The sequence below is a fragment of the Amblyomma americanum genome, unplaced genomic scaffold (assembly GCF_052857255.1).
Source record: "Amblyomma americanum isolate KBUSLIRL-KWMA unplaced genomic scaffold, ASM5285725v1 scaffold_19, whole genome shotgun sequence".
NCBI classification, from domain to species: Eukaryota; Metazoa; Arthropoda; class Arachnida; order Ixodida; family Ixodidae; genus Amblyomma; species Amblyomma americanum.
The window spans coordinates 1251301-1274361 of NW_027526491.1; the positions used below are offsets into that span (position 1 = coordinate 1251301).

A 23061-nucleotide genomic window follows, 5' to 3' on the forward strand; every position below is an offset into this window, starting at 1 on the left:
CTCATTCGGCTGCTGTGATCTCGAGCGCCGGGCGATTTTAGCTTTCTCTTTTCTTTCGCTGCTGGTAAATGTCGCTAGCAGCTCTCAACGAAAAGCCTCCCAGGTGGTAAAGGAAGCTTTGTGGTTCTCAAACCAGGTTTTGGCCGAGTCCTGCAGCGCAAAGTAGACGTTGCGCAGCTTGCGCTCGCCGTCCCACTCATTGAAACCCGCCACTCGGTCAAAGCTGGCCAACCAGTCTTCGACGTCCTCGAACCTGTCCTCGTGGAACGGTGGCGGCGATCGAGGTGCATGAAGGACAAATGGCGGGGCACTCCCGGAGTGCTGACTTGTCTGGCTAGCCACGGTGGATGTCATGGCCCTTACCGGCGCTTTCAGTTGGCCGAACTCGGGTTGTAGGCCTCGCAGGCTGCGGCTCGCCTTGTGGACTGGTGTTGTAGCCACGCGTTGAGAGCTGACGTCAAAGGTGTCCTCGAGGTCAGCGTACATGGGCCATCACCCAGCACCTCCACCAAATATGTCACTGAGAAACGGTTGGCGTAAGCAGGGCTGGTTTACTTGCTTTAATTAGACGCGCAAGACGTTGGAACGCGCAAGGCAGCAGGCAGCATGAGAGATGAAGAAGACGAAGCATCTAGCCCCGAGATGGCTCAAGGCTTGCCAACTGCCAGGAAATGCAGTTTAGCCGCTGTATGGCACCACTAGAGTAGTTAGTAGCGTAGCAATATCTTAGTAGTTGGATCTTGAACTTAGACCTTCAAGCTTTTTAGACAGGAACTTTAGTGTGTATTGATCCCAAATATGCCATTTTTGCAAAATCGAAATTTTTGCACTTTTTGATCATTTCAAGACCCGCGTCTCACCTTAAGGGGTGAAGCTGGTCATAAAAAAAATTTTAATACCTCAGTCACAACTATGAAACTTTCAGGGAACATGTGGTTTAGCCTCCCTATTCCAAATATATGTCATTTAATTTTGTGTAGAGCAAGTAGTTGTGCACTTATGTAATACGTTATGTAAGTTTTTTGCCGAGAGCTTTGAAGGAATTCTGCTGCAGGGAACTTACCAAAATGCATCCCATTGGTTTCTCTTGACATTGAAGAATGCAATAAAAGTAAAATTATCGTCCTATCTATCATAGAACTGGTTACACGATTTTGAAGTCGCCACTGCAAAAACAAATAAAAATTTTTCTTCCAGCCATGAAGTGGCAACTTCAGAACAATATAACTCAACTTCTATGATAGGCGGCAAGTAATTTTACCCTTATTTTATTCCGGTAAACCAATGACATGTCTTTTAGCAAGTTCTGTGCTGAAAAATTCCTAAAAACTCTCGGCGAAAAGCTTACATAAAATATTACGTAAGTGCTCAAGTGCCTGTTTTGCACAAAATGAAAAGACATCACAGAAATCAGCACGAAAAAAAAAACACTTTCCCTGAAGATTTCAGAATTGTGAATTCACTAATTTTTTTTCTAACAGCAACTTCCCGTGAACCGCCCACACACATCAATTGTAGCCAAAGAAAATAAAAACCGACAGTGCAGAACAAGTATACAGCAGCAAATATGGACAGCCAACAGTCAGCAAGTACATGCCAATGGGAGCCTAATGGCCAGCTTCATCGCAACCTGACTTGATTCAATATGAACTGTCAAAACGCAAATGACGAAGGTGTGTTTCTGACTTCACCCACCTGTTCCTGGCCCGGTACTTCCTGCCCCCTGACCAGAAGTGGTGCCACTCCTGATGACTGCTCCTGGCCACATGAGGCACATCTCCTGTCCCTCAGCTCCGTAGGGTGATGCAAGTCTGGCCTAAACCACAGCCCGAGCTCATTTCTAAACAGCTGCATGTTGTCCGAAATCTGCCCCAATTTTTCTACTATTGCCATCAGTGCCGCCAGCACCGACCCCATTTGCTGTGGCTGCAGTGGGCACTCTTGTCCAGTTGTGGCACTTTGCTCCGCCTCCTCCGACGAACTCTCCTCCCTTGATGGCCTTGCCCTGCTAGGTAAGTGCGCTGCCTCAGCTGGCTGTGTCCCCTCTCGCAGCTGCCCTGTGCCGGAGGCCGTCAACGTTGCAGCCGCGGAAGTCCGCACTGTCATGGGGCAAACCACAGGGAGCTCGGCTCCAAGGTCGCGCTGCTCGGCTGGTGACGCAGCTGCTGCTGGGTGCGCTGCAATCAGGAACAGGAAATGTGTCACCTGGGTTATTTCCAAAATCCCCACCGAGAGCAGAAAACCTTAAATTGACTTTTTTTTTGCAAATAGGCATTCAATAGCTCCTCCCCAAGGTTTCAAACAAAAAGTATTCAAAGAGTGCCCCACTTCAAACGCGCCCTCATAAAGAATGGAAAGCATACACCTAGGAAGACACAACTGATATCTCTGCAAAGTTAAATTTAATCAATCACTAACTAATAACGCAATTTGCAAACTACTACGGATATTTGGATGACATTGATGGGCTAATTATACATGCTGGTAAACATGAGCACGAGACAAAGAGGATCCAACTCCATATCAGGCTCCATGTATTGAGCAGAGACTTCCTTTTTTTCTTGCAATTTCACGCCCCCATTGAGGTGCAGCTATCCTATTTCATTTCCTCCAATGGCAAAAGGTAGCGGTGGCGGAGAAAACTAGGTAAGGGTTAGCTCAAGAAAAGGAGGTAAAAACAAATTTGGCAAAGGCATAGCATTCTTCAACATTTCCCCTTCATTTGCAGGCTTTAGCACCACGCTTTACTTGTGAGCTTGTTAACTGTTTCACCTGGACAATGCATAAGTGCAATGGCGACGATTCTGACACTGAAACCAACCAAAGTATCAAGTGCATCGATGAGTGTCACGTTGGTTGGCAGACTTTAAATGCATTTCGCCGCAGACGGACCCAGCAGGAGCAGATCGACAGCAATTTCTTTTCTAAAAACGCACTCAATCAAATGGCCTCTCCACTCTTAGGTAAGAGGTTAGGTATAAGCTACAGAAGCAGCCTGCAGACACCTTGCCTCATACGTTCCTCAGTGATGCAAGGTGAAGCTACCCACCCACACCTTGAATGCCGCCAGCAGCACTGTCGGCAGAAATATCTCCCTACCGATTTCCAAATGCACATGCACACACAGAGGAACAAATCAGTCAGTGGTGCAAGTACACAAAAAACCATAGAGAAGCTAGAAGGACAATTAACAAATCAATACTACTTGCAAACCTATCCTGTAAAAGATTTCACCATTGAGAGATAGAAGTGGCCAAGAAATGAGGCATTTTCATAATTAACACTGACTTTGCTTCGCCTATTCGCTATATCCAAAAAAAAAGAGAGACACCCTGCATTCACCTCCAGTTTTGTTTACACTGTCTGTGCTAATGGCTCACACTTTCCAAGAACACTACTCTTAGCTGAAGTATGTTCCTGTCCTACCCCGGCAAAAGAGAAAAACCTCTTGACAAGCAGGATAAAAAAAAATTGTCTGTGCTTAGCGTAACGTTATACTGTTTAAAGGCAATAAATAACTGCGGAAAAAATTGACACTCTGCTGGTCCTAAAAGGAGACTTCTTACTGAACAATTCTCGCCTCATGCGCACCTCATGCTCTGTGACATCCTACCTCTGATCTGAAAATGCAAAAGCCTGGTCGTGGTGAGGCACAGGACACACATGCAGAAAAGCTGGCATCGTCATCGGCATTGGCGTCATTATCCGTGAGCGAAAAATACACGAAAAATCCCCAGAGAAGCAACCTAGGAGGCAGGTGGGGCACCTCGGTCACATGGCTTTTGTGATGTCATCAAAACCTGTCTGCCGGATTGTGAGCAAACTGCCCACCATGACAGGTGGAATTTAAATTTGATTTCGTTTGATGGGGTTTAACATCCCAAAGCGACTCAGGCTATGAGTGATGCCGCAGTGGATGACTCTGGTAATTTACACCACATGGGGTCCTTTCACGTGCATTGACATCGCACAGCACACGGGGCCTCCAGCATTTCATCTTCACTGAAATGTGACTGCCACGGCCAGAAGATCAACCTGGGTCTCACACGCCCCACTGCTGGCAGCACCTGCCATTGCAGGGCAAGGAGCGGTAGGAGGAGCCCTTATGGTCGACAATGATCAATTCCACATATATGGTGGCACTAAACCATTAATGCTATCACGTCAAACTCTTCAGGTGGAGCTTAAGTTTCCCCTCCAATTTTCCCTTCTCATCTGCACTGCCACTTACGTCAAACAGAATAATTCTTGAGTGGCAGTGGTTGAGTAAGCATGAGTCCACAAAGAATAAAGGTTTGAACATGGTTGAAAATTTGCACGTAATAACTGCATATGCTCAGGACAGAAAACAATGTATATTGCGACACAACATAAAACTACTTGCAGACCTGTGCACTACTACTACGTGGCGTTCAATTGAGTGGAACAGTACGAGCATGAAATCTGAATTTTTATCACGAATCCTTCCTCTTCATGAAGGGTACTTTCCAGCTGATTTTTAATGCCTGCTTCGAGGAGTCTGGCCCTCCATGGGTAGGCTTTTCCATAGCCACCTTTTCTTAAAGAGAAAAATAACTAGAGTTAAAAGGGAAATGACCATTACACCCCGATTTCACTCTGGAGATCAAAAAGCCTGGATACTTTGAAGTTGCTCTTGCGCCAGCAGTGTGTGAATGGCTGAGGTTCTAACACAGAAGCAGACCACAGCAGCAAGACCACAGTTCAAACAGACACTGACAGGCGCAGCCAACTTTTGCAGCAGGCAGTTGTTGCAATTCAAGTAGAGACAATACGAATCCACAATATGGGCAGTGTCAAAGAACTGGAGAATTATGCCCATGCTCTAGACCCTACAGCTGCCACTGCACCTTTCCAGGCTTATGCACAGTCCACAGATGCTTATATTTTATGATTCAGCTAGATGTGGGCATAACTGTTAGTAAACTGTTTTGCAAAGAAAACATGAAGCAGCAGACAATACCTGGATTCTTTTGCCAGGCAACTTTCTCTGTCAGCATCAAAAAAGCCCCTAAGCTAAGCTGGTGATGACAATCAACAGAGTGGGGATCATGGTGGAAACGGCAAAGGCGAAGGTCAATGTGGAGGTCGCCCGCAAACAATATTGTCTCCTGAGGAGACCACCGAGTCTGGGCTAGCAAATAGTATAGACCTCAGGCACACCAGTGACTTTTTTCCAGCAAGAATGTAGCGACAAATCCTAGGCACACAGGCATGGATCATATGACTGCAGAAAGTACATGTTCCTTAGCCAACTTAGCTGTATTCTCACAGATCAGTATGAAGATAGCCATTCTGAAGCACTAACATTGTTGCGTCTAAAAGCCACTTAACCTCCCAAACACAGATATTGCTGCAAAAGAAAATAACTGCAAGAGAATCCTTAAGCATAAGCCAGTGACTGCAACAAAGTGGGGACCATGGTGGAACTGACCAAGCTGGAAGTCAACATGGAGGTTATCTGCAAATACAGTCTTTCGAAGTGACTACAAAGCGTCCATCTGCCGTGGTGGCTCAGTGGTTAGGGCACTTGGATACTGAGCTGAAGGATCTGGGCTTAGTATCAGGAACGGCGGCCGCGTTTCGATGGAGGCAAAACACAAAAGGCGCCCATGTGCTGTGCGATAGTGGTTTCAGTTACTTTGGAGCCTTCCGCTACGATGCACATCATGGGCTTCAGGAAGTAAAACCTTCCAATTTGCAATTTTTTGTAAATCACGTCCAACCTCAAGCAAAGCAGTGGCTTCTTTACGTAGTACTGCAGTGATATGAACATTAGTGGTGTGACACTGGTGGACTGCACTAGACACTGAAAATGGGGCATTAATTATGCTCTGAACTTTTTAAGATTACATTATGCTGCACTCGGATGCATTCTCAAATTCATCCTCTCTCTCACACACACACACACACACGCATGCACACGCACACACACAAATTAAAAAGAGACCAAATCAAATTATTTCTTAATCATGATGGCAGCAGGCTGTTACTGCCGTTTAGCCCAATTACGAAACATATCACCTTCATCCAAGCAACAAGCCTCAGATTGCGATGCTTCGCAGTTACTGCCCATGAATAAAAGTCCATGCTGTCACCTAGTTACTTGTGATGGCATCATAACAATCCTTTGACAGCTTGATATAATGCAGCCATATTGTTCCAACACACATTGAAAGCCTGCACTGTGTCCCTGCCATCCAGTGTTCTCACCCAAATTTTAGAGTACAAGCTGCAAAGTGAAGCCATGCATCAGGTCATTCACAACGTACGCATGGTTCTGCAACCTGCACAAGAAATCAGAAATACTTACGCTCTGATTCAAATGCAGCCTCTGGATGGGGTGACAGGCCAGACTCGGCCAGTTGAGGCAGCAGCGCCGTTGTGGTTGGCTGCACTGGCTCAGATGAAGCTGCAAGTGCCACGGACTCAAGCACAGGGGCCGGAGCAAGCTCGGGGGAAGCCGGCAGAGCCGTCACTGGCGCCTCCTGACCAAGATTTTCCTGCTTCAGTTCACAGCGAGCGGCAGATTCTGCCACCTGACTTAGCATAAAAAGGTCTGGTGGCCAAGCTGTCTGTGGTGGTTCTGACCGAACAAGCACGTCCAGTCCTGTCTCCTGCACAGAGATAGCCCCAAGCGCCCTCGGTTCTGCAACGTGCTCCAACATCCCTGCAATATCCTGTGGTAGTTTGGAGGAAGCTGAAGTCATCGTAAGTTCCTCCACAGCTTCCATTACAGGGGCCTGCAACTCCATCTTGGAGACAGCAGCAGACTTCAGCTCTTCTGACAGAGATGCCTGCGTGCTTGCTACCAATACATGTCTGGGTTCAGATGCTTCTGAAAGAGGTGACACCTCCGGCAATAGGCCTGGCTTCAGTGCAGATATAGATACAGGCGCCATTGCCTCTTCAGCATGCTCCAGCTGCATTGCTGTTTCCTGGGGCAGCTCAAAGGATCCTGAAGTCACCATCAGTTCTCTCGCAGCTTCCATTGCAAGATTCTGCTGCTCCCGTTTGGAGGAAGTAAAAGGCTCCAGCTGCTCCTCCAGATATTCCTGCACACTATCCCACGACGGCTGTGTGGGTTGGGGTGGTTCTGAAGTAGGAGTCAGCTCTGGCACAGGCCTTAGGTCTGGTGCAGAGACAGATGCAAGCGCCATTGTGTCGTTGACGGGCTCCAGCATCCCTGCAGTTTCGTGTGGCAGTTTGGAAGAAACTGAAAGTGCCACAAGTTCTTTAACATCTCTCATTTCAAAATCCTGCTGCTCATCCAGAGATTCCTGCATGTGAGCCTCTGACAGTCGCATGGGTTGGGGTGGTTCTGAAGTCACTTCCAGCACTAGCCCTGGCTCTGGTATAGAGATGGGTGCAAATGCCGTTTGCTCTTTGCCATGCTCCTGCCCCTCAGCTGCATCCTGTGGCAGTTCGAAGGAAGCCAAAGGCACCACAGGTTCCTCCAGAGTAGCAGGCTCCAGCTGCTCCTCCCGAGATACCTGCACACAAGCCTCCAACAGTCGTGTGGGTTGGGATGATTCTGGAGGAGGAGTAGACTCCGGCACTGGCTCTGGTGGAGAGGTCTCTGGCTCTGATGGAGAGGCCACTGACAGCGGTGACCAGGCCAGCCATGGGGATTTGGAGGGCAGCTCTGGCAAGGTGACCTCAAATTGGTCAACCTTGCTTTCCTCTCCACCATGTGGAGGCGATGGAGGCAAGGGAGTGAGCGACCGGGGATCCCCCATTTCTGCTATCATGTTGAGCAGCATGCTTCTCTCATCAGAGGCACCATCACCTGCAAGTAAATAACAAAGCAAAGTGCGTTCTCCCATACTAAACACAACCAAATGTAGGGAGAAAACGTGAGTGAAAATGAACACAGACGTAAATTAGTGACCAACCAACATATGTATGAAAAACATTCACCATTCTACCTCGTTCATTTCAGACGCAGATAATCGTAGAACAAAACAAAATAAAAACAAAAATCCTATCATACTACTTGGCCTGGGAAGAAGCTTTGTTCTTGTTCGACGACATCAAAATCAATTTCCAGTGATACAGCCTTTCTTGGCTCAATAGTGTGGTGGGAATTTGCTGGAATTTTTTCCCTTTTTTGGTTCTTGTGAAAATCGAGGCAAAAACCTATGGGGCAGAAGCATGGAGGCTAGTGAAAAGGGTTTAGCTTAAGTTGAGGACAGCACACCAAACTAAAGAAGAACAATAGGTGTAACGTTAAGCTGGAAGTGGGCAGAGTGGGTGAGGGAACAAACGCAGGTTAATGACATCCTAGTCAAAATCAAGAGGAAGAAATGGGCTTGGACAGGGCATGTAATGTGAAGACAAGACAATCGATAGCCCTTAAGGGTAACAGAATGGATTCCACGGGAAGGGAAGTGTAGCAGAAGGCGGCAGAAAGTTAGGTGGGCGGATGTGATTAAGAAGTTTGCGGGGATAGGGTGGTGGCATCTGGCACAGGACAGATTTAATTGGAGAGATATGAGGGAGGCCTTCGTCCTGGAGTGGGCGTAGTCGAGGTGATGACGATGATGGAAATAAAATACCAACACAAGAATATAGAATGAAACCTTATGTCTATTGCGGAAGGGAATTAAAAAACGGCACCAGGGCTATAAAGCCTGCAATAGTCTCTTAATTTGTCAAAAAAATGATTACTGTGAGGAATGCTGTGCCTAACACTAGCAAGACCGTATAGACGGCCATGCTTTGTGAAGTCAAACTCCACAAAACATCAGTGCCTTTGCAGAAACAAGGCACCATGCATCACCAATACGACCAACTTACATTCTTGCTTGATGGCCAAGTAAAAAAAAAAATCATTGGAAATTTCAAATGGAACCAATTCGACTTTCCAATTGGTTCCAAGTGGATTTTACGATTGTAACCAATTGGTTTCAGTTGTGTTTTTAGCCACTTGGCCAATTGGACTCCACTGGATCAACTGGACCAATGAATTGGACCCATTAGGCCTTGGGCAGCTTTTGCATCCAGAAAATATTCATAACATATACATCACAATTAAGTTGTGAAAAATATACGATGTGAGAAATATTTCTACAAGTCAACATATTAATGTCCAAAAGGAAAACTGAGTTGCTTGGACTGGTGCCAATCAACAAATTTTTACCACGGAATTAAAAACCATAAGAATTTATGGATATCAAGGCCAAAAGACAAGCGTAAATCACACACAAGAAACACTACACATTCAGACACTAATAGCATATAAATTAGCTCGATATGTACATGCAAAGAACACACTTGCGTTCCAACTTATATACCCCATTAATGAGGCTCTCATGCTGGGGCCAGTGATGCTTGCCCACTGAGCACGGTTATTTAATTTCGACCACAGTGGTGGTGCAAGTGGTGGATACAACTTAGGCAGTGGTAGTGCAGATAATGAATACAATTTAGCAGGATAAGCTGTTGATAGCTCTTAATATAAAAGCCATGTTAGTTCTGCCTTGTTTGCAAATATGCAAATGTTCACATGGATACATTGGGTGCAGTTGTATAGACCAATTGGGTTCACCAGTTGGAAACTCAATTGATCCAAATCTAACCAATTGGAAACTCAATTGGTATAATCGGATACTCCATTTGGACTATCCACTTGGCACACCATTCAAATTGGAACCATCTGTAAACTCAATTGGTCCAATTGGAACCAGCTGATAATGCAATTGGTTCCAACTGTTTTCTTTTCTACTGGGCATCATTCACTAAACACCTCAGGTCTTTCCTTTCTCGTTTTTTGCACCTTGCTTCAAGCAGAAAGAGAGACCTTTCCTTCAAAGAGAAAAAAAAAGCAAGCAAGGCTGCTTTACAACAGTGTGTTCAGCGACCATTGAGCTAAACAAAGAACAACACTAGACAGGGGTATTCTTTGATCAAATCCTATCGACACCTAGAATAACACTATAGGTTGAGATAATGCTTCGACTCGGCGTTTCTTTTTAAGTATGGAGACCATTAATGTAAAGCACCAAAAGACTTAGCACTAACTCACAAAACTGCAGACAGTCAAGGACTAGTAGCTAATTAACCCATTTGAAGTACCTAAATGCTGTTTATCTCGATCTAACATGCAGTTGCCCACTGCCTAGGCAAGCAGCTACTCATAAGCAAAAGACAAGAAGACAAGGAATCATGGTGCTTTGTCTAAGGAATTCTCATGGGTGGATGTCACCAGAACCCCCAGACAGCAGGCTGCAGAGGAAGCACTATGGCTACATCTTGTACGCTAAGACTAACCTAGATGTTTCGCATGTTTTGCAACAACTTTTTTCCCTATTCATTCCTTTGTCTCCATGGATTGGCCAGCCCTGCCATCCATACTGGAGCCCGTGAATCACATGGTTTGTTAACCTGTCAATGATGCTGTCACAATTAAGTTGCAGCGGTATACCAACTGTAGAAGAAAAAAATAATAAAGTTGAGAAGTGGATTGTTACAGAGTATGGTCCCTGGTCACCGTATGCCATCTAGCTGTCGTGACAGTCAAGGGATCAAGGCTCTACAGAATTCAGTTTAATGCTTATGTAGGCTGTTTTCAATTATCTTAAATTTTATCACTATGTTCCAATGTCAATAAGCTGCTATGTTTCTCCCTGACATATGAGTTATTCTTCGAATTTTGTGAAAAAAAATGCTTATATCAACAGGGCTATAAGTGGAAACATACAGACACGGAGACTGGGGCCATCTACGCAAATGACAAAGGGACGTGACTTTATTAGGATTAAGTAAAATGACTTGCTTTATCATAAACATGTAACATTCAAGTGAGGCACTGGCTAGTTTTGCCTGGAAAAAAAAAAGGACAGAAAAAAGTGCTGCCTGAAGGCATATGCCGTGACTGTGATTTACGCTTTTTCGGACAGCTCTAAACTTCCCTCCATTCGCATGAAACCATATTGCGACCTACGCAAACAGGAGCATACAGTAGGCATAAGCAGCTCTGCCCCAATTTTGGAGTGAATATAAGTGCACTCAGGGTTAGCAGCACTCATGAGCAGCACATTATTGGCAGTAGCACGAGGGAGAACGTGATTCCAGTGGTGAGAAAATATAACAGGCCAAGCAAGCATCTCACCATGGGCTGTTGGGTGCTTGTGCCCTTGTGTTGCAGTCATGCTGCCTTCTGGCGTCTCAGTTCCAGTAGCCTGATCCAGCCGCGAAATCGTTGCCGGACTGTGCTCGGAGGGGGGATGTCTAATCCGTCTCTTCATCCATGGTCTGCCTGTATAAGGCATTGACACGACATCTGAAGCAGTACCCAATATGGGCAGCTGCATTGCCCACCATCCAGTCATTGCAATATGCTCAGCTAAGCTTGGTGTAACGATGTTTTGCCACAACTGCCGTAATTATCCCTGCACTAAGGTGTTGAACTGCATATAAGAAAATCGCTATCATTAGCATGACATTGGAATAGTAGGAGCTAAGTGTCATGCTCTTACACACACACACGCATGCACAAACGCACGCAATTATCCCTGCACTACGGTGTTGAGCTCAATATCAAAAAATCGCTACCATTAGCATGACACTGGTCTAGTAAGAGCTAAGTGTCATGCTCTCTCTCTCTCTCTCTCACGCACGCACATGCACACACACATTAAAGAGAGGCCAAATCAAATTATTTCTTAATCATGATGGCAGCAGACTGTTACTGCCGTTTAGCCCAATTATCACCTTAATCCATGTTTCTCGCGTTTTGCAAGAACTCTTTTCCCTATTCATTCCTTTGTCTCCATGGATTGGCCAGCTCTGCCATCCATACTGGAGCCCGTGAATCGCATGGTTTGTTAACCTGTCAATGATGCTGTCACAATTAAGTTGCAGCTGTATACCAACTGTAGAAAAAAAAAATAATGAAGTTGAGAAGTCGATTGTTACAGAGTGTGGTCCCTGGTCACTGTATGCCATCTAGCTCTCGTGACAGTCAAGGAATCAAGGCTCTACGGAATTCAGTTTAATGCTTATGAGTATGCAAGGAAGGACTGCCCCTGTCTGCGGTCAACTGCAAGAACGTATTGCAAGAGTAGACCATTCCCGCTCTGCAGGTAGCCGCTGTGGTTATTTGCCGCCACTGATGTCTCGCCTTAACAGCTGCTCTTAGTTACTGCAGAATCTGGCGGCACTGATCCCCTTCAGTTCGGACTGGTAATCATTGCTGACTGCAGTCACCACTGGTAGTACGACAAAAAAAAAGGTGCTCCCTCGGATTTGCCATTGTTAAAAAGGTTTTATGATGAAACGGGCACCTCGGCAATACTTCCGGAGGCTTTTCAACATCCTTGCGGAACAAACAGGAAAACCCATACTGGGTGACAAAACGTCTTTCACCTATGTCCTAAAGTCTGGGCAAAGTTGGAGGCGCCAGGTATGTAGAACCTATAAACATCAAACCATATTGCGACCTACGCAAACAGGAGCATATGATAGGCATACGCAGCTTTGCCCCAATTTTGGCGTGAATATAAGTGCACTCAGGGTTAGCAGCACGCATGAGCAGCACATTGTTGGTAGTAGCACGAGGAAGAACATGATTTCAGTGGTGAGACAATATAACAGGTCAAGCAAGCATCTCACCATGGGCTGTTGGGTGCTTGTGCCCTTGTGTTGCAGTCATGCTGCCTTCTGGCTTCTCAGTTCCAGTAGCCTGATCCAGCCGCGAAATCGTTGCTGGACTGTGCTCGGAGAGGGGACATCTAATCCGTCTCTTCAGCCAGGGTCTCCCTGTATAAGGCATTGACACGACATCTGAAGCAGTACCCAGTATGGGTAGCTGCCCACCATCTAGTCATTGCAATATGCTGAGCTAAGCTCGACGTAACGATGTTTTTCCACAACTGCCGCAATTATCCCTGCACTATGGTGTTGAGCTGCATATTGCTATCATTAGCATGACATTGGTCTAGTAGGAGCTAAGTGTCATGCTCACTCTCTCTCATGCACGCACGCGCGCACACACACTTAAAAATTAAAGAGACCAAATCAAATTATTTTTAATCATGATGGTAGCAGGCTGTTACTGCCGTTTAGCCCAATTACGAAACATGTCACCTTCATCCAAGCAACAAGCATCAGATTGCGATGCTTCGCAGTTACTGCCCATGAATAAAAGTTCATGCTGTCACCTAGTTACTTGTGATGGCTGTTGTGTCTGCACTTCATTTATTGCACAACTAAGAACATGGTACAATACTGACACACAACATTGAAGCCATGCTGCCGGCACCACACACACACACACAGCGTCAATACGCGCGCATGCAGCTTGTGTCCACAGTTGCCAACACACGCACGGTACGCCGCTGCTTTTGGCACACAACACTTCCTCCCTTGTAATTTTTTTACAAGTCCAGTTTCGATGGTGGTCGACGTACTCTCACTGGGCGACCTGTGATAGGATCAGGGAGGCTCACGGGAACTGCTACCCGAGGAGTATTAAGTTTGTCTTCTGGTGCACTCACACATGGATCACGTCGAGGTGATGCAGATTTGTTTTCATCTGGAACACAAGCAGGTGATGTCTCCTTGTCCGGGGAGGTTTTCATACTGGGTAGGAATTCAGGTTCCGAATCCAGATGGCGTTTGTCGTCGGTGTAACCTTTGCGCAGTTGATCAGTGTGACGTTTCCAGGTTGTTCCTCCAACTTCCACTTCATATGATAGAGGCCCTGTTCTGGTTGCGATTGTTCCGGGCACCCATTTACTTGTACCCCTATAGGAGCGCACAGAAACTTCTTCCCCCTCAGAAAAGGAGCGCTGAGGCTTACTTGGTTGAGATGACCCTTGTTTCTCATACGTACGTCCACCGGGTTGTGGGCGTAATAGTGCCAGTCGAGTGCGTAGCTCGCGCCCGAGATAAAGGTTTGCTGGTGTCTCACCAGTAGCACAGTGGGGTGTCGTACGGTATGCCAAAAGGAAGTTTGTCAACTTCTTGATGATGGATCCCTCTCCTTTCATGGCCTTCATACTGTGCTTGAAGGACTGCACGAACCTTTCAGCGAGACCGTTCGTCGCCGGGTGATATGGCGCGCTAAATGTGTGTCGCACACCATTCTGCATGAGAAAGGTCCGAAGCTCTTCCGATGTGAATTGAGGACCATTGTCCGTGACAATGCGTTCTGGAATGCCGTGAGATGCAAACATAACGCGCAGTGCATCCACGGTGCACTCTGCCGTAGTTGAACTCATCACATGTATTTCAGGCCATTTTGAGAATGAGTCAACAGCGATAAGAAACATTTTGCCCAGGAATGGCCCTGCAAAGTCTAAATGAACTCGGCGCCATGGTCCACTCGGCACTTCCCATGGGTGCAGAGAGACCTTTGGTGGCATGTTGCTCTCGCTGGAGCACCCTGCACATTTCTTAGTGATGGCTTCGATATCGGTGTCAACAGATGGCCACCACACAAACGAACGTGCAAGCGCTTTCATTTTCACAGTGCCTTGATGTCCAGAGTGCAGGTCGTTGAGGACTGTTTCTCGCAATACAGCTGGAATGACTGTTCTTATGCCCCAAACAATGATGCCGTGGTGTAAAGAGAGTTCATCTCTACGCCTGTAGAATGGAAGGATTTCGTTGTCTTGTTTGCACGAGTCCCACCCGTTCAAAACATGGTAGCGGACTCTCGATAGCAGATGGTCACGCTCTGTGGCTTGTCTGACTTGATGAGCTGTTACAGGTAGTTGCTCCATTTGGTTCAGGTAGAAAAGTTCAGCTTCATCTGGTTTACCTTCAGGACTGTCTGGAAGAGGAAGGCGTGACAATGTATCTGCATTGGCATTATCCGATGATTTGCGGTACTGAATCTCGTAGTCGAGCCCAGCTAGAAACAAGGTATAACGTTGAATGCGTGCAGCTTGCATCGCAGGAACACTGCTGGTTGGGCCAAAGATATGTGTCAGAGGCTGATGATCTGTGATCAGCTTGAAGTGTCTTCCATACAGGTATGCATAGAACTTTTGTATACCCCAGACAATGGCTAGTGCTTCTTTATCTATCTGAGAGTACTGCTTTTCCGAAGCCTTCAAGGTTCGAGATGCAAATGCGATGGGTCTTTCACTCCCATTAGGCATTTTGTGTGAAAGGACTGCTCCGAGTCCGTGGGGGCCAGCATCACATGCTAGACGTACTTCCAGGTTCGGGTTGTAGTACACAAGGACAGTTTCTGAGGCTATAATCTTCTTTGCTTGCTGAAATGCCACCTCACATTCTTTTATCCACTTCCATGGTGATGATTTCTCCAGAAGTGCATGCAGTGGTCTGAGAAGATTAGCACTGTCTGGAATAAACTTCCCGTAATAGTTCACAAGGCCAAGGAATGACCTCAACTCAGACGTGGACTTGGGTGTAGGAGCACGTATCACTGCCTTGATCTTGTCCTCTGTCTTGTGTAACCCGGTTCCATCAAGCTTGTAACCACAGTATGTTACGGAGTCTTCAAAGAACGAACATTTCTGGAGGTTAGCTCTGAGCCCATACTCTTGCAGTCTTCTGAGCACTAGCTCTAGGTTCTTGAGATGAGAATCTTCTGACTCACCAGTGACAAGAATGTCATCTTGAGTAGCATGGCACATTGGGATTCCCTGCAGGATTTGATCTATTGTTCTCTGCCACACAGCTGGTGCAGAAGAGATGCCAAAAATCATTCTGTTGTACTGATACAGCCCTTTTTCTGTGTTAATGGTCAAGAGCGGCTTGGACTCATCGTCTACTTCCATTTGTAGGTAGGCTTGTCTCAGATCTATCTTTGAAAACTTCTGTCCTCCTGCTAACTTTGCAAAGATGTCCTCAATGCGGGGTAAGGGATACTGGTCCACCACCAAGTGAGGGTTGATTGTGGCTTTGAAGTCTCCACATATGCGGACAGTTCCATTTGCTTTCACTACAGGCACTATGGGCGTGGCCCAATCACTGTGATTCACTTTTGTCAAGATGCCGACTGCTTCCAACCGTTCAAGCTCAGTGTTCACTTTCTCCTTCAAGGCATAGGGCACCTGTCGTGGCCTGCAGAACTTCGGTTGCACACCACTTTGAAGACGCAGTTTCAGTTTGATGTGCTTGAGTTTTCCAATGCTATCATCGAAGACGTCCCTGTGTTCTGCGAGGATCTTGTTCAGTTGATCTGCACGTGGCCCCAGTTGGTTGTCGATCCTCAATACGCTGCTCAGCTCAAGAAGGTTGAAACGATTAATCCAGTCTCTTCCGAAGAGCGGAGGTCCTGGAGTGTCGACTAAAAAGAACTGCACGCGTTGCGTTGACTTCCCAAACGTGACATTGGCTGTTGCCACACCGTTAGGTCTAAAGGTTTGACCAGTCAGCGTTTTGAACCGTACTGAAGTTCCCTCCAGAGGCAGATGAGAGAGATGCGCTTCGTACGTGGTTCTTGGCACAAGAGAATACTTGGATCCAGTGTCCATCTCCATTTCCAATGTGTGCCCTTCGATCTGTGGCTTCAGCCAGATCGGACTGCTTTTGTTCCCATCGTCGACATGTGCCAGAAGTTCAAATGCATCACTGTCTTGTTCAATGGCATGCACTTGACTTTTTGAAGCCTGCCTATTCTTGTAAGTAAGGCTTGACCGGCGTGGTGCTCTATTGGCGTCGCTTGACTTGCTTTTACACGCGGTACTAATGTGGCCAACTTTATTGCACTTGTGGCAAACACTTGTGAGAAACTTGCATTTCGACGGTGGATGCCCCTTGCGGTCACACCTGTAACATCGTCGTGCTTCCTTCTCGACATGAGCCACGGAAGCCGGCACTTCTTCCCTGCTTTTGAATTCGGCGATGTCCTTCACGGCAAGTTCATGTGCTACTGCTTCGTCAAGGGCGTGCTCTAGCGTAACCTTTTTTGCGGTTAGCAATCTCTGCTGGACTTGCACGTAGCGAAGACCGCACACAAATTTATCCCGCAGTGCCTGGTTCAAAAATGACCCAAAGTTGCAGTTCTGTGAAAGCCGCCGCAGTTCTGCCATATATTCGTTAGCAGACTCGCCTTCTCTCTGAAGTCTCTTGTAGAACCGATGTCGCTCAGACATTTCAAGAGGCACAGGTGAAAAGTAGTCTCCCAGGTACTTTTTAATGTCTGCGTACGTTTTCTCTGAGGGTTTGTTCGGCGTGGTCAGCTTGCGAAGGATTGCGTAAGTTTTTGCTCCCATGCTTGTAATTATAGCCGCTACCTTCTTCTCTTCCGGTAAGCTGTTGAGCGCGAAGTATTCGTCCGCCCTTTCTATATACGACGACCAGTCTTCAACAGTGTCATCGAAACTGTCGAGCTTACCGATTAGCGCTGCTTGAGCTGCCATTGTTCTCCCGCCCAGCGTAGGGCTCGCAGAGTTAGGCCTGACACTTCGTGTTTGTCAATGCTCTTCTTGCGGCTGCCAGTTACTGTCGCTTGATGTGGTGATCTTCAGGCCGTTCTTGGAGCGTTCTTGATCCGGTCCTCGTCGCCATTTGTTGTGTCTGCACTTCATTTATTGCACAACTAAGAACATGGTACAATACTGACACACAACATTGAAGCCATGCCGCCGGCACCACACACACACACACAGCGTCAATACGCGCGCATGCAGCTTGTGTCCACAGTTGCCAACACACGCACGGTACGCCGCTGCTTTTGGCACACAACAATGGCATCATAACAATCCGTTGACAGCTTGATATAATGCAGCCATATTGTTCCAACACACATTGAAAGCCTGCACTGTGTCCTTGCCATCCAGTGTTCTCACCCAAATTTTACAGTACGAGCTGCAAAGTGAAGCCATGCATCAGGTCATTCACAATGTACGCATGGTTCTGCAACCTGCACAAGAAATCAAAAATAGTTACGCTCTGATTCAAATACAGCCTCTGGATGCGGTGACAGGCCAAACTCGGCCTGCTTATCAACAGGGCTATAAGTGGAAACATACAGACACGGAGACTGGGGCCATCTACGCAAATGACAAAGGGACGTGACTTTATTAGGATTAAGTAAAATGACTTGCTTTATCATAAACATGTAATGTTCAAGTGAGGCACTGGGTAGTTTTGCCTGGAAAAAAAAAGGACAGAAAAAAGTTCTGCCTGAAGGCATATGCCGTGACTGTGATTTACGCTTTTTCGGACAGCTCTAAACTTCCCTCCATTCGCATGAAACCATATTGCGACCTACGCAAACAGGAGCATACAGTAGGCATAAGCAGCTCTGCCCCAATTTTGGCGTGAATATAAGTGCACTCAGGGTTAGCAGCACTCATGAGCAGCACATTTTTGGTAGTAGCACGAGGAAGAACGTGATTCCAGTGGTGAAAAAACATAAGAGGCCAAGCAAGCATCTCACCATGGGCTGTTGGGTGCTTGTGCCCTTGTGTTACAGTCATGCTGCCTTCTGGCGTCTCAGTTCCAGTAGCCTGGTCCAGCCGCGAAATCGTTGCCGGACTGTGCTCGGAGGGGAGATGTCTAATCCGTCTCTTCAGCCATGGTCTCCCTGTATAAGGCATTGACACGACATTTGAAGCAGTACCCAGTATGGACAGCTGCATTGCCCACCATCCAGTCATTGCAATATGCTCAGCTAAGCTTGGTGTAACGATGTTTTGCCACAACTGCCGTAATTATCCCTGCACTAAGGTGTTGAACTGCATATAAGAAAATCGCTATCATTAGCATGACATTGGAATAGTAGGAGCTAAGTGTCATGCTCTTACACACACACACGCATGCACAAACGCACGCAATTATCCCTGCACTACGGTGTTGAGCTCAATATCAAAAAATCGCTACCATTAGCATGACACTGGTCTAGTAAGAGCTAAGTGTCATGCTCTCTCTCTCTCTCTCTCACGCACGCACATGCACACACACATTAAAGAGAGGCCAAATCAAATTATTTCTTAATCATGATGGCAGCAGACTGTTACTGCCGTTTAGCCCAATTATCACCTTAATCCATGTTTCTCGCGTTTTGCAAGAACTCTTTTCCCTATTCATTCCTTTGTCTCCATGGATTGGCCAGCTCTGCCATCCATACTGGAGCCCGTGAATCGCATGGTTTGTTAACCTGTCAATGATGCTGTCACAATTAAGTTGCAGCTGTATACCAACTGTAGAAAAAAAAAATAATGAAGTTGAGAAGTCGATTGTTACAGAGTGTGGTCCCTGGTCACTGTATGCCATCTAGCTCTCGTGACAGTCAAGGAATCAAGGCTCTACGGAATTCAGTTTAATGCTTATGAGTATGCAAGGAAGGACTGCCCCTGTCTGCGGTCAACTGCAAGAACGTATTGCAAGAGTAGACCATTCCCGCTCTGCAGGTAGCCGCTGTGGTTATTTGCCGCCACTGATGTCTCGCCTTAACAGCTGCTCTTAGTTACTGCAGAATCTGGCGGCACTGATCCCCTTCAGTTCGGACTGGTAATCATTGCTGACTGCAGTCACCACTGGTAGTACGACAAAAAAAAAGGTGCTCCCTCGGATTTGCCATTGTTAAAAAGGTTTTATGATGAAACGGGCACCTCGGCAATACTTCCGGAGGCTTTTCAACATCCTTGCGGAACAAACAGGAAAACCCATACTGGGTGACAAAACGTCTTTCACCTATGTCCTAAAGTCTGGGCAAAGTTGGAGGCGCCAGGTATGTAGAACCTATAAACATCAAACCATATTGCGACCTACGCAAACAGGAGCATATGATAGGCATACGCAGCTTTGCCCCAATTTTGGCGTGAATATAAGTGCACTCAGGGTTAGCAGCACGCATGAGCAGCACATTGTTGGTAGTAGCACGAGGAAGAACATGATTTCAGTGGTGAGACAATATAACAGGTCAAGCAAGCATCTCACCATGGGCTGTTGGGTGCTTGTGCCCTTGTGTTGCAGTCATGCTGCCTTCTGGCTTCTCAGTTCCAGTAGCCTGATCCAGCCGCGAAATCGTTGCTGGACTGTGCTCGGAGAGGGGACATCTAATCCGTCTCTTCAGCCAGGGTCTCCCTGTATAAGGCATTGACACGACATCTGAAGCAGTACCCAGTATGGGTAGCTGCCCACCATCTAGTCATTGCAATATGCTGAGCTAAGCTCGACGTAACGATGTTTTTCCACAACTGCCGCAATTATCCCTGCACTATGGTGTTGAGCTGCATATTGCTATCATTAGCATGACATTGGTCTAGTAGGAGCTAAGTGTCATGCTCACTCTCTCTCATGCACGCACGCGCGCACACACACTTAAAAATTAAAGAGACCAAATCAAATTATTTTTAATCATGATGGTAGCAGGCTGTTACTGCCGTTTAGCCCAATTACGAAACATGTCACCTTCATCCAAGCAACAAGCATCAGATTGCGATGCTTCGCAGTTACTGCCCATGAATAAAAGTTCATGCTGTCACCTAGTTACTTGTGATGGCTGTTGTGTCTGCACTTCATTTATTGCACAACTAAGAACATGGTACAATACTGACACACAACATTGAAGCCATGCTGCCGGCACCACACACACACACACAGCGTCAATACGCGCGCATGCAGCTTGTGTCCACAGTTGCCAACACACGCACGGTACGCCGCTGCTTTTGGCACACAACACTTCCTCCCTTGTAATTTTTTTACAAGTCCAGTTTCGATGGTGGTCGACGTACTCTCACTGGGCGACCTGTGATAGGATCAGGGAGGCTCACGGGAACTGCTACCCGAGGAGTATTAAGTTTGTCTTCTGGTGCACTCACACATGGATCACGTCGAGGTGATGCAGATTTGTTTTCATCTGGAACACAAGCAGGTGATGTCTCCTTGTCCGGGGAGGTTTTCATACTGGGTAGGAATTCAGGTTCCGAATCCAGATGGCGTTTGTCGTCGGTGTAACCTTTGCGCAGTTGATCAGTGTGACGTTTCCAGGTTGTTCCTCCAACTTCCACTTCATATGATAGAGGCCCTGTTCTGGTTGCGATTGTTCCGGGCACCCATTTACTTGTACCCCTATAGGAGCGCACAGAAACTTCTTCCCCCTCAGAAAAGGAGCGCTGAGGCTTACTTGGTTGAGATGACCCTTGTTTCTCATACGTACGTCCACCGGGTTGTGGGCGTAATAGTGCCAGTCGAGTGCGTAGCTCGCGCCCGAGATAAAGGTTTGCTGGTGTCTCACCAGTAGCACAGTGGGGTGTCGTACGGTATGCCAAAAGGAAGTTTGTCAACTTCTTGATGATGGATCCCTCTCCTTTCATGGCCTTCATACTGTGCTTGAAGGACTGCACGAACCTTTCAGCGAGACCGTTCGTCGCCGGGTGATATGGCGCGCTAAATGTGTGTCGCACACCATTCTGCATGAGAAAGGTCCGAAGCTCTTCCGATGTGAATTGAGGACCATTGTCCGTGACAATGCGTTCTGGAATGCCGTGAGATGCAAACATAACGCGCAGTGCATCCACGGTGCACTCTGCCGTAGTTGAACTCATCACATGTATTTCAGGCCATTTTGAGAATGAGTCAACAGCGATAAGAAACATTTTGCCCAGGAATGGCCCTGCAAAGTCTAAATGAACTCGGCGCCATGGTCCACTCGGCACTTCCCATGGGTGCAGAGAGACCTTTGGTGGCATGTTGCTCTCGCTGGAGCACCCTGCACATTTCTTAGTGATGGCTTCGATATCGGTGTCAACAGATGGCCACCACACAAACGAACGTGCAAGCGCTTTCATTTTCACAGTGCCTTGATGTCCAGAGTGCAGGTCGTTGAGGACTGTTTCTCGCAATACAGCTGGAATGACTGTTCTTATGCCCCAAACAATGATGCCGTGGTGTAAAGAGAGTTCATCTCTACGCCTGTAGAATGGAAGGATTTCGTTGTCTTGTTTGCACGAGTCCCACCCGTTCAAAACATGGTAGCGGACTCTCGATAGCAGATGGTCACGCTCTGTGGCTTGTCTGACTTGATGAGCTGTTACAGGTAGTTGCTCCATTTGGTTCAGGTAGAAAAGTTCAGCTTCATCTGGTTTACCTTCAGGACTGTCTGGAAGAGGAAGGCGTGACAATGTATCTGCATTGGCATTATCCGATGATTTGCGGTACTGAATCTCGTAGTCGAGCCCAGCTAGAAACAAGGTATAACGTTGAATGCGTGCAGCTTGCATCGCAGGAACACTGCTGGTTGGGCCAAAGATATGTGTCAGAGGCTGATGATCTGTGATCAGCTTGAAGTGTCTTCCATACAGGTATGCATAGAACTTTTGTATACCCCAGACAATGGCTAGTGCTTCTTTATCTATCTGAGAGTACTGCTTTTCCGAAGCCTTCAAGGTTCGAGATGCAAATGCGATGGGTCTTTCACTCCCATTAGGCATTTTGTGTGAAAGGACTGCTCCGAGTCCGTGGGGGCCAGCATCACATGCTAGACGTACTTCCAGGTTCGGGTTGTAGTACACAAGGACAGTTTCTGAGGCTATAATCTTCTTTGCTTGCTGAAATGCCACCTCACATTCTTTTGTCCACTTCCATGGTGATGATTTCTCCAGAAGTGCATGCAGTGGTCTGAGAAGATTAGCACTGTCTGGAATAAACTTCCCGTAATAGTTCACAAGGCCAAGGAATGACCTCAACTCAGACGTGGACTTGGGTGTAGGAGCACGTATCACTGCCTTGATCTTGTCCTCTGTCTTGTGTAACCCGGTTCCATCAAGCTTGTAACCACAGTATGTTACGGAGTCTTCAAAGAACGAACATTTCTGGAGGTTAGCTCTGAGCCCATACTCTTGCAGTCTTCTGAGCACTAGCTCTAGGTTCTTGAGATGAGAATCTTCTGACTCACCAGTGACAAGAATGTCATCTTGAGTAGCATGGCACATTGGGATTCCCTGCAGGATTTGATCTATTGTTCTCTGCCACACAGCTGGTGCAGAAGAGATGCCAAAAATCATTCTGTTGTACTGATACAGCCCTTTTTCTGTGTTAATGGTCAAGAGCGGCTTGGACTCATCGTCTACTTCCATTTGTAGGTAGGCTTGTCTCAGATCTATCTTTGAAAAC

The 23061-nt window shown here is 46.8% G+C and overlaps 1 protein-coding gene across 3 annotated transcripts in view; it reads right to left on the minus strand.

Moving 5' to 3' along the window:
- The window catches only part of LOC144111944 (uncharacterized), a 62714-nt gene extending 42694 nt beyond the window's left edge, over positions 1-20020 (minus strand). Inside the window, exons 1-4 of one of the 3 annotated variants that reach the window (XM_077645041.1) lie at positions 19885-20020; positions 18383-18529; positions 6332-7807; positions 1696-2177 (exon numbers count right to left, since the gene is read on the minus strand). In XM_077645041.1, coding sequence (XP_077501167.1) covers positions 1696-2177; positions 6332-7807; positions 18383-18529; positions 19885-19924 — 2145 coding nt within the window. In that variant the 5' untranslated portion in view covers positions 19925-20020. Of the gene's footprint in view, positions 1-1695; positions 2178-6331; positions 7808-11131; positions 11250-18382; positions 18530-19884 lie in introns of those variants that run through there. The other 2 variants (XM_077645040.1, XM_077645042.1) reach the window with 2 other exon arrangements.
- Between the last annotated feature and the right edge of the window lie 3041 nt (positions 20021-23061).